This window comes from Lupinus angustifolius, chromosome LG14 (genome assembly GCF_001865875.1).
Source record: "Lupinus angustifolius cultivar Tanjil chromosome LG14, LupAngTanjil_v1.0, whole genome shotgun sequence".
Classification (NCBI taxonomy): Eukaryota; Viridiplantae; Streptophyta; class Magnoliopsida; order Fabales; family Fabaceae; genus Lupinus; species Lupinus angustifolius.
In genome coordinates this window covers 794219-805228 of record NC_032022.1, presented here as the reverse complement: position 1 = coordinate 805228, position 11010 = coordinate 794219, and the positions used below count along the sequence as shown (strand labels likewise).

Genomic DNA, 11010 nt, shown 5'->3' with positions numbered 1-11010 from the left:
TATATATATATATATATATATATATATATATATATATATATATATATATATATATATATATATATATATATATATATATATAATCTAGTTATAAATCATTGGCAAATAGCCACATGGATTACAAAGTAATTATAATGAAAAAAATTATATTTTCACATACATAAAATAATTTAGTTAGAGATCACTATGTATTGTTATTTAATTTTGTTAGATATCAATGCGAATAAAAATACATCTAACATATATCTTTATATTAGGTGAATGATGAGCTATTTCAAAAAGTATTAACCACGTATTTAGAGCTTCATCTATTCTAGCAATTATTTTCATAGTTTATTATGAGACATCTAATAATGAGTTATGACTATGCAATTGTCACTTAAGTGCTTATTTAGGTATATTGATGAAAGAACATTAAAGTTATTTTGCGATAAAAAGTTAGCATTGTTATGTTCCGCTTAAAGAAATAGTCCAGAGTAGTCAAATGTCTATAGAACGTATTGACATAAACTTCATTCTTGTAATTCTGTTCGATAAATGTTTATCAATTAAGGTCTTTCACGAGAATATTGCTCGTATGAGTCATATATCATTTGATGATATGTTGGTTGATTAAGAATTTGTATTTGAGTGTTCCTTTTTATATATATTTATGGATATGAATATATTTTTGTGTTGAATAATGTTTATAGTTCAGTTTTACTCTAAATTTTATTTACGAAGATCTTATCAAAGCAAAGTATAATCAATTGAAAATTGGACAGTCATGTTATTTTTCATGTTGCACATTTCATGATTAATCTCTATCATTTAATTATGTTAATATTAGTGACAATTGCTAACTTTAGTTATTATTCATATAATATTGGTTACGATTCATATTAAAATTATAAATATATTATTTTTATATAATAAATATTATATTTATTTCTCTTTTTTCTTTTTGCTTTCTCATATCAAACAATTCTTAAAATTCACTTTCTTTCTCATTTTATCTCTTCTCATACTTTTTTTTTATTTTCTCTCCCTTCATTTTCTTCCCTCAGCCATATAGCAATAATGTTGAATAAATGTTTTTTTGTCAATGTCAATACAATAAAACTTTAAAATTTTAAAAAATAAAAAATTAAAAAAATAACCTATGCAATGCACAAAAGACTAACTTTTGGAAGGAATATACGTTTAAACCCAGAACCAAAACCAAAACCAAAACCAAATTACACAAATGAAGATGTCCTTGAAAAGTGACACATGTCTCTATACAATGTCCTTTGAAATGTTCCTTGGCTATATATAATAGATTATAGATTGCCTAAAAAATAGTATTATCACAAATCACCACCTTATTAAGGGTAACATGTTAAGCTTCATAATTCACTCACATTCTATCTTCCTTTTCAACATTCATTTTATTCTTCACTCATCAACTTCATCATCATCAATGGAGGTAAGTTCTCTCATAACAATTTTGAGAAATACATATATGTTAGAATGTAGGAGTTTTTTATATTGTTTTTACATAATAAGTCATTTATATTTTATCATTGTTAAATTGTAATACAAATGGATAATACCTTAGTATATATCAAATCTTGAGTATAATATTTATATTTATCATTAATTAATATTATATTATAACATGGATGATAATAAAAATGTATAAAACTCATAATCTACTACTACATTTTTTTCTCTAGAACCTTTAGTGTATAGAATTTACCATGAGAAACATTTATATAGATAGGTATGTATGTAGAGAATCAATAAAATTTAATTCTAATTAAATTTAGATAATAATAAAATTATATGATAGCATGAAAAAACATGAAGTATAAATATCACATATTGTTATCGGAATCAACTGTTACATTTTTTTTTGTCTCATTATGTCTCACTTCAATAGAAATTTGACACATACTAGAAAAGAAAATTAAAAAAATATGACATAACATTTTTATGTAATTTGGTGAGATATGATTAGTTTGGGACATAAGAACAAAAAGATTTCGGGACAGAAGATCCTGATTCATCTCTACACAAGTTTTGATGTATCTTGGTTTGATTTGGGTGTGTGATATTTGAGATGTGTTGAAAATGTTTCAGATATTGGACAAAGCCAAAAACTATGTTGCAGAGAAAGTTGCAAACGCGCCAAAACCTGAGGCAAGTATAACTGACGTGGATTTCACGCGCGTGGGTCGCGCGGGTGCGGAGTACCTCGCGAAGGTGTCTGTTAAAAATCCTTATGGCACATCAATTCCCATTTGTGAGATCAAATATTGTCTCAAGAGTGCTGATAGGTAACTTTCATTTTTATTAATAATGTGAATCAGTTTTATATACTATCATTGCATCATCCACTATTGATATTTAATTATGGTTGATTTAAAAAAAAAAGTAATCCAAATAAATGGTAGATGATGAAGTGCATGTGCATAAATCTTTACACTGTCATTATATAGATTTTACACTCGATTTACAATTAGAAAATACAGTATTATATTGACTTAGCTATCTTATTTTGTTGGGTGGTGAAAGGGAAATAGCATCAGGAACAATACCAGATCCAGGGTCATTGAAAGCAAGTGATACAACAATATTAGATGTGTCTGTGAAAGTGCCTCATAGCATATTAGTTAACTTGGCTAGAGATATTGGTGCTGATTGGGACATTGATTATCAATTGGATATTTCACTAATTATTGATCTTCCTGTTATTGGTAACTTCACTATTCCTCTTTCTCAAAAGGGTGAATTCAAGCTTCCAACATTTTCTGACATCTTTGCTTAGTTCCATCACAACATAAGATAAGGATTATTATATCAACAAAATAAATATACCCTTTTCGATTCATTATTTGGGTTGTAATTGTACAATTCTTGATAGTCTTTTTTTAGGAAAGTACTCTATTATATACACCCGATAATGTAAAAGTTTTATATAATATGATATAACATTCATTTTTAATCATTGCCAATTCTGAATAAATACAAATCCAATCATGTAATAAATCACACCACAATATGCCAATTCTGGGTTCAAGTTTGTAAATGGGAAGATTTTGTTGGGAAAAAATAAATTAATCATAGAGATAAGAAAAAGGGAAGAAAAAAAAACAAAGATAAAGACATGAACACATTCACTGAATCATCAAATTGATCTTCTATAAGTAGCAGCACCATGAATAGCAGCTATGTAGAAAAGTTGTGTAGCTGAAAGGATTATAAGAAAAGCTTCCATTGTTCTCTGCAAAATTGGACATTTCAAAACTCTTGTAAAAATGGAATTTTCTAGTTTCAAAATATATAGAATATGTAAGTAAGATGAAAATTCATGTCTTACCAGACGGGCATTTCTGATGTTAAGCTCAATCTCTTTGCAAGCAAAGCTGCACAAATTAACTCCATTTTTTAGAGTCAAACTTTTTATTTAATTTTAATAAATAGATAGTGTAAAAGTTATTTAATTTTAATAAATAGACGCAATACGGTGAATTTGGTACGAGGTACACATAGTAAACGAGAGAATCTGATAACTGTGATCTGTACATTGTCGATATATACAGCCTTACACTCACAAGACAAACAACCTTTAGATCACAAGATATGCAACTTCGAGATCACGATAATATATGATTGGTTAATGGTGCAAAAAAACTTTATTCTAATGGTGTGTGAAGATTAAGCTCTAAAATGTTTTCTAGATTACCCCATGGCAAGAAGTGTAAGAGACCAAGCAATGATAGCAACAGAAGCTGCAGATGGCAAGCTCTCTGAAGTCCATGAACGGATATGGTTGAGTCCTGCTATTGCCGATCCAACACCAACAACTCCAGCAATCAAAGCAAATATCACAAAGAATCCAGTAGCACCATTTCCCATAGGGAAGTATATGGGTGAAAAATGACCAGGAAGATCAAATCCTGTACCTGCATAATTTCTCACACAACATTAGCATTCTAAATTAAATACAATTACAAAGAATAGTGGAGCTACCATAAGAATTGTGGTTATTGGGGCCGCTGTAATTCAGATTATGGCCGTTATGGTATGAATTATATTGTGATTAGAATTTTTTTATTGAATTGCATGTTGTCCAAAAATGATCTGATACGGTTATGATGCAGCCACATCATATTGATTAGGTGTAACACCTTAATTACAGCCTGATATAGTTGTGGTTATCACCACAACCATAATATTGCAACTGCATTACATATGTAGTCCACAATTTGAATAAGTAGTTGCAAAATTATCGACAAGATCATCAATCATCCAAATCCGTAATAAATTAAGTATATCTAATCCATATAAACTTGAATCCAATCTAAATATCCAACCCAAAAAAGCATAAAGTGTACCTATAACAAAACCATGATCAATAGCCCTGTTAACAGCCCATGCACCAATGCCTAAAACAATGACATACATGCAGAAGTTCAGTCCCAAAAGAAGGGTTGCAACAGGCTTTAATTGCTCATTTGCCATTTCTGTACTATATGTGGTTATAGACAAGGAATTCAAAAGCTGCTAACAAAAACAAACCAAAGGAATTTCAGAAGCCTAAAAAGATAGGAAAGAAAGACTCAAATACAAAACTAGGATGCATGTGTTGTGTTACAAATGAAATGAAGGCTCTTTAAATATGTGACAAGTGGATGAAAGTTTTGGTTCTTTTCTTGCTAAGGCTGCTAGTTCAACAGACCTATGCAGGGTTGTAAAGTTTTGCTTCATGCTTCACATTCAAGGCAAGAGAAAATAGAACAAAGATCTCTTGCCTCAAATCAGGTATCAAATCTTGTCCCGAACCAATGAAAATGAAGCAATAACAACAACAATAATGAATGTTTGAAGTTTTTAATTTATATGACAAGTTTTCATTAGTGCAGGACAGGATTTGAGACATGATTTGGGACAACGTATCTCTACTCGAAAAATATGCCATATACTGATTCTTACTTGTCTCACATTTTTAAGGTTAGTTTATTTTAGTATTAGTACCTTATTGAGCTTCTTAGTTGTTTGTTCATCCAGGAAAGTGTTATTCTTTGCCTGTTGTAGACTCTTCTAACTCACAACAATGGTCCCATTCTAATTAATTTTAGAGTTAATCTCAAACTTTTGGTTTTAAGCTGTGGATAATAATGTGATTGGTTTTAAACTAAAACTTTCATTTTAACTCCCAAAAGAGTATTTCCAAATAACTAGTACACAACAAAAAATAACATTTGTGATATAACACTATTTTGAAATTAAATTGTTAATTATTTTGTCTTATTTCCAAAAACCCAATGTTTGATATGGTTAGTCTATTGGGTTTGTCCATATTGTAGAATCAATATAAATTGAGTAAGTTGAATATTGGATTGGTTTCAAATCGCATTAACCATTGTGAATAATCATTAGACATTTCCACAAAACTAAGCTGTTTTGAGCTTTTACCATGTAGTTATGAGCTTGTAGATAGCTTATTGTATCTAGAAGATTGTATTTGTATAAATAGTTTATTAACTTAGAATTGTCTGATAAAACTAATAATGCAATTAGCTGAAATTTGTTAACTAGTTAAGAAGGACATATATTATTTATTTACTATTTTTATTAATTAATTTATAATTATTAATTGGAGTAATTAAATAAGTAAATAAATATAAATAGTTTTATAATTAAATAAATATTAGGAATTCCGTAAAATTATTAGTCATTTTATAATTATTTATTTAATTAATTATATAGGTAAAATTATAGCTCACAAGTATTTCACATATTTATAAACTTTAGAAAGATTAAAACTACATAATGAATTATTATATACTTTTTGAAAAGTTACATGATACCACTTTAAAAACTACCAAAAATGTTATTAACTCCAGCTATTAATGAGTGTCTAGCCCTTATTCATTCGATTGATAGCATTTTTAATGTTTGGATATAAACTTCATCTTATTTTCGATTTTATTCTTCCTTTTTTATCACATCATCAATCAAGTCTTTCTCTTTCCCATTTCTTCCTATCTCTTTATTCCCAATAAATCTTATGTACTGTCCGATTAAATTGACACCATATATTGGTGACACTTTAGTTATATTCTTAAACTATGTTTGAGAATCTGATTTTATAGGGGAAGAAATGAATAGATTTGAAAAATATATTTTTGTTTAAAAGTTGGGTGAAAGATGTAGAAATGTTTTGGAGGTTTTCTAAAACTCCCCAAAATCCTCCACTGGCTTATTTTTACAATTCCATGGGTTTGAAGTTTATATTTAATATGTATACATAAAGCATAAGTATTGTTTTCATACTATCGGTAAATCATTCATCATTCATATTTAATTATAATAGATTCTCAAACAAATATATTATAAATCAACAATAAATAATATACTAACAGTATAGAAAACTTTATACTAACAATGCATACATAAAAAACTCTTTTCTGGAGACAAACATGTTAGATTTTTAAAATGAGAATAAAACAAACAAACAACATATTTAACTCTCATTTTCCATCTATCTAAATTTCACAATTCCAAACAATAAGGATTTAACATTTGTTTTCCTTTAAGGAAGGTTGCATTTCATTTCACTCGTGTAATCTAAGGTCTTAATACTATTAAGTTGACTCTTACGTATCAATAAAATATGATGCGGAAAAATCTAATGTTTCTTTGCATAATTGCATTTAGGAGGCTGCTGATATTATCTGCTGCATAATTTCACTGAACTTCATAGTACCAATTGGTTTGAGACTAAGACTAATTGGATTTCAGAGATGGGGGTTATTATTCTTTTTTTGAGATGTAATATACCATAATGGATATGTAACCAGTATTAAAAAATAAGCTAGGATTATAAGAGAGTAAGATAAATCATGGGATGAAAAAGGAAATTAATTCATTTTGAAAATTTGTTGCATCATTTAACATTCATATGTAAGTAAAAGTTACCCTTGTAAATAATGGTTAAAAAGGATGGAAAAGAAAGAATGTAGACAAAATCGAAGAACTGAAGTTGAAATGGGTCAAAATTTGAATGATTAATTCAAACTAGATTAGTATACAATTTATTTCCAAAAACACAATGTGAAAAAATTGTCCAAATTACTGTAATACAATTTATTTGAAAAGCTGCACAATCTATATATAATATACACTTGACATTTACTTATTCGTCTGAATCATTAATATTGAAAGATGCATAATAAAATAGATTTTGTAATGGAAATATTTTCATGCCTATTAAAAGAAAACTAAATTTGACTTGAAAAGACACCCGACCTGAAAAACATATCACCATACTTCACATGACAAGAAAAAACAGTAAACCACAAAGGTACTGTGAAACATAAATCAAGATGCTATTAAAATTAACAGAAAAAATGATTTAACAGCGAGATATGGCTAAGCAACTTAGTCAAATCAAATGTATAACAGGAGACAAGTTTTTGCAACAAATGTAAACCAAAATTATCATAATCTACCATCAAGGGTATCAAATGCAACTCACTAAAACACATGAATATCAGAGATCTATTCGTCCTCCTGGCTGCGAAGCCTGGCTGTTTTGTTAGTAACAACCACATCAAGTTGAGCAGCTCTCTCAACAATTTCCTTCCTCTTCCTGGTGGATATGTTGTGAGCAATCTCAGCACAATATGTCCTGAATTAACATAAAATCGTAAGTATATATTCGGCATATAATCTGATGCAAATCCATAAAATTACAATCATACAAATTTGAGACAAACTACTTCACCTGTTATGCATCAATAGAAGTTCAAGGTCAGCCACATTGTGCACAACAAATTTCTTGAAACCATTTGGTAGGTAGTGACGAGTTTTCTTGTCTGAACCATAACCAATATTTGGCATCAAAACACATCCTTTGAACTTTCTCCTGACACGAGAATCAATACCCTTGGGTCTGCGCCAGCTTGGCTGTTGCAAATAAAAAAGCCAAAACAAGGTTAAATTACACTTGAAAGAAACCAATTTTCACAACGAATTAACAATTGGATCCAACAAAGTTTAAGAAGACTAACAACCAATCAAGGGAGTGGATTACTACTTCAAATCAATGTATTAATAACAAATAAAAACTTTTTACAAAGTAAAACTTCACTGACCAATAAAGCATGGAATCAAAATTTACAACAGAATAGTAAAAGTGAGACAAAGTGTATACATAAAAGGATGGGAAAATATGAATTATATTTTAAAGTCAGTGATGTACACCCCAAGACTAATTAAATTTCTAAACAGCACAGATTTGCAGAAAAGTATTAGGCTCTAATACAGATCAGCTGAGACTAAAAAAAATGAAGTAATGCCGACGATGGAGTTTTAGCCAAAATGATAACATGATTAGGTTACAAAGAACAAGATATATAAATGTGCAGAGAGATCAGATGGTAGTGCATGTTGGTAATCATCATTCTATTGCTGAAATGAAGGATAAACATCATCATATCTCATAGCACATGATAGAAAAAGCTTACACATAGGATAAATCATAAACACAAGCATGATGGTTCAGATTAAAACATAAGCAATCAAACATTGTGTCACAAAAATTATCACCACACCCCATATTAGAATGGGAAAAAATGCTCAAAAAGGGAAGAACAAATTGATAAAATAAACATGAGATGCACCACACAATACAACACAAATTAAGCTATAAAATTGGTATATGTAGAATCACATAGTCAATATCTAACTATACATCATACTAAAAAGTAAGACTGAGTATAAAATATTATCCTCAACTCAAGCTTGACCACATACATGTTATAAAACTACGACACAATGTGCAACGCTAACACATATCGGGATATGGAAAGGATAGATGTCCACATTGTTACCGCGCATCCCTGATTGGAACCCATAATCACTAAGAGGCAATCTTAGCATTGCGCCGAGGCTCAAGCTCATGTTAAAAACAATCAACACCAAAGTATTCAAAAAAACTTAAACTTAGGAAAATCAACTCAAACTCATTTCAAAATATAAGGATCAGGTAAAAAATGTCAATCACCATGTTATTAAACAATCATCACATCAAATTCATCTAAGTAAACAATAAAAAAAAACAAAAATTCAAAATAACCACATTAAAATTAGGAAATGTTGATTAAACATGGTTGAAAAAGAGAGAAATTGGGTATTGACCTTGACGGAGATCTTGCGATCGCTCTGAGGGCGCTTGAACCTCTTGACCCTCTTCTTCACGATCTTCTTGGAGAGCAAAGGTACCGCCATTTTTTCTTCACTGCGAAATTAGGGTTTCCGAAGCTACCACAGTTATATATAAGGGTTTCTCTTTTCGAAAGTGCAGCTAAACCAGGCCCAATGATTGGGCCTCTGTTACAACGGGTCTTGCTCTGGTTTATAGCTACTTATCTCCATGTATCTTATTTGCAAAAATGTTATTTTGGTCTCTTAAATTAATTGTTTCTTTTATTAATAATGTTATATTTAACATATTATTCCGCTAACAGGCATTCATATAATAATATAAAGCGTCACTTTATCTACAAGTATAGTATTAGATTAAAGGTTAAATATTTAATTTTTAGGATTATAAATGATACTTGTTATTATAGGATAAAGAAATGTCCTTCATTATAAGAAATAAAATATATCATTTCAACCTACTCTTGTGACAAATTTTATTCATATTTAATCAAAGTAAGATACTTTAGTAATGTATAATGTGTATATTAGGGGTGAGCATGGGTTACTCGATACTAAGGTTTTATTTGGGAGTGTAGTTTTAAAGGGGAATGAGAGGAATTTAATGAATTTGGAATTGTTTAGAAGTTGGATGAATGATAGATGAAGGTTTTGGAGGGTTTCTCAAACCCTCCATGTGTTCATTTTTTAAGTTCCCACAATTTGAGATTTTTGAGATAAAATATCAAAATATATGCAAAAAAAAAATTAATAATATTATATAATTATATGTTATTGTCAATTACATTATTAAAGAAAAAATAAAAAATATTTTTACATTACCATTAGTTTATTTTCCTTCATCTAAATTTCATACTCTCAAACAAGGAGAGATGATTGCCTTCATTTTCCATTCTCTTCCTCCCCTCCTAACCCTTTGATTCATCTCCTTCCATTTCTCTCATAACTCCCAAACAAAGCCTAATGTTAGCCGAATTAATTTTTGAACTCGAACCCGACCTAGTACATACTCATTTTAGATTAAAAAAAATTCAATATTTCTTATTATTATGGATAAGTAATTTCACATATAAACGATATATATAATATATATTGTTAATCATGTATAAGATGAAAAAAATTAGAGAATCAATTATATTTTCAACTAAAGATATTTCATTATTTCGTATACAATTGAATATAAATATATACAAATATGATGGGTGAGTGACCATAAGATGAGTTGGGTCACGTCATGCTTGTTCCATATCCTACCCTAAATATTGATTGAGTTTAATTTTTGAATTTGAACTCAATCTTAGATCCAGCTTTATTCAGATGTAATCATGATGTAACCAAATTAAATGAGCAGATAAGATCGGGTCTTGGAAGTTATTACTATCATAAAAAAATATGACACAAGATAGGGATGGAGTTTTGAGAACATCTTCAATACTCTATAATATCATCTTTCATTCTTTTGTATCTTAAATGAAAACTTTTCGTCATTATACATTTGACATAACATATTTTTACTTTAAAAAATTAATTTTTTAATTAATTTTATAAATAATTTCTTATGATAATTTTTTCCGAACAATATATGTTGTTTATGTAATTTGCAACCATTCTAAATAACATGAAAGAATAATTACGAGCTGAGTCAAGACTAGGTCATTCTCTTTAAGACGTTTCATGACATTACCTAAAACATGCAAGCAAACTATAACCCACGTCGTCCCTAGGATAGAACAATCCAGTTCTTTATTTTGAATCTTTATTGAATTGATCTAAAATACACCCACATTTGGCTACTAGTGTCAATTCTCGAAATAC

At 29.0% G+C, this 11010-nt stretch overlaps 3 protein-coding genes across 4 annotated transcripts; 1 reads left to right on the top strand and 2 right to left on the bottom strand.

Moving 5' to 3' along the window:
* On the top strand, nt 1345-2854 carry LOC109327083 (desiccation protectant protein Lea14 homolog). Of its 2 annotated transcripts, XM_019560092.1 has the most exons (3): nt 1345-1447; nt 2104-2300; nt 2539-2854. In XM_019560092.1, the coding sequence occupies exons 1-3, from the start codon at nt 1358-1360 to the stop codon at nt 2789-2791; spliced, it is 540 nt and encodes a 179-aa protein (XP_019415637.1). In that variant the 5' UTR covers nt 1345-1357; the 3' UTR covers nt 2792-2854. The 2 variants fall into 2 exon arrangements, with proteins under 2 accessions (XP_019415637.1, XP_019415638.1); XM_019560093.1 differs by lacking the exon at nt 1345-1447 and having other exon boundaries at nt 2095-2300.
* Nucleotides 2984-4740, bottom strand: LOC109327084. Its single transcript, XM_019560094.1, has 4 exons — nt 4362-4740; nt 3710-3929; nt 3344-3389; nt 2984-3247 (listed from the first exon to the last, which is right to left on the bottom strand). The coding sequence occupies exons 1-4, from the start codon at nt 4486-4488 to the stop codon at nt 3152-3154; spliced, it is 489 nt and encodes a 162-aa protein (XP_019415639.1). The 5' UTR covers nt 4489-4740; the 3' UTR covers nt 2984-3151.
* Nucleotides 7340-9320, bottom strand: LOC109327086 (60S ribosomal protein L32-1). Its single transcript, XM_019560095.1, has 3 exons — nt 9172-9320; nt 7757-7938; nt 7340-7660 (listed from the first exon to the last, which is right to left on the bottom strand). The coding sequence occupies exons 1-3, from the start codon at nt 9259-9261 to the stop codon at nt 7531-7533; spliced, it is 402 nt and encodes a 133-aa protein (XP_019415640.1). The 5' UTR covers nt 9262-9320; the 3' UTR covers nt 7340-7530.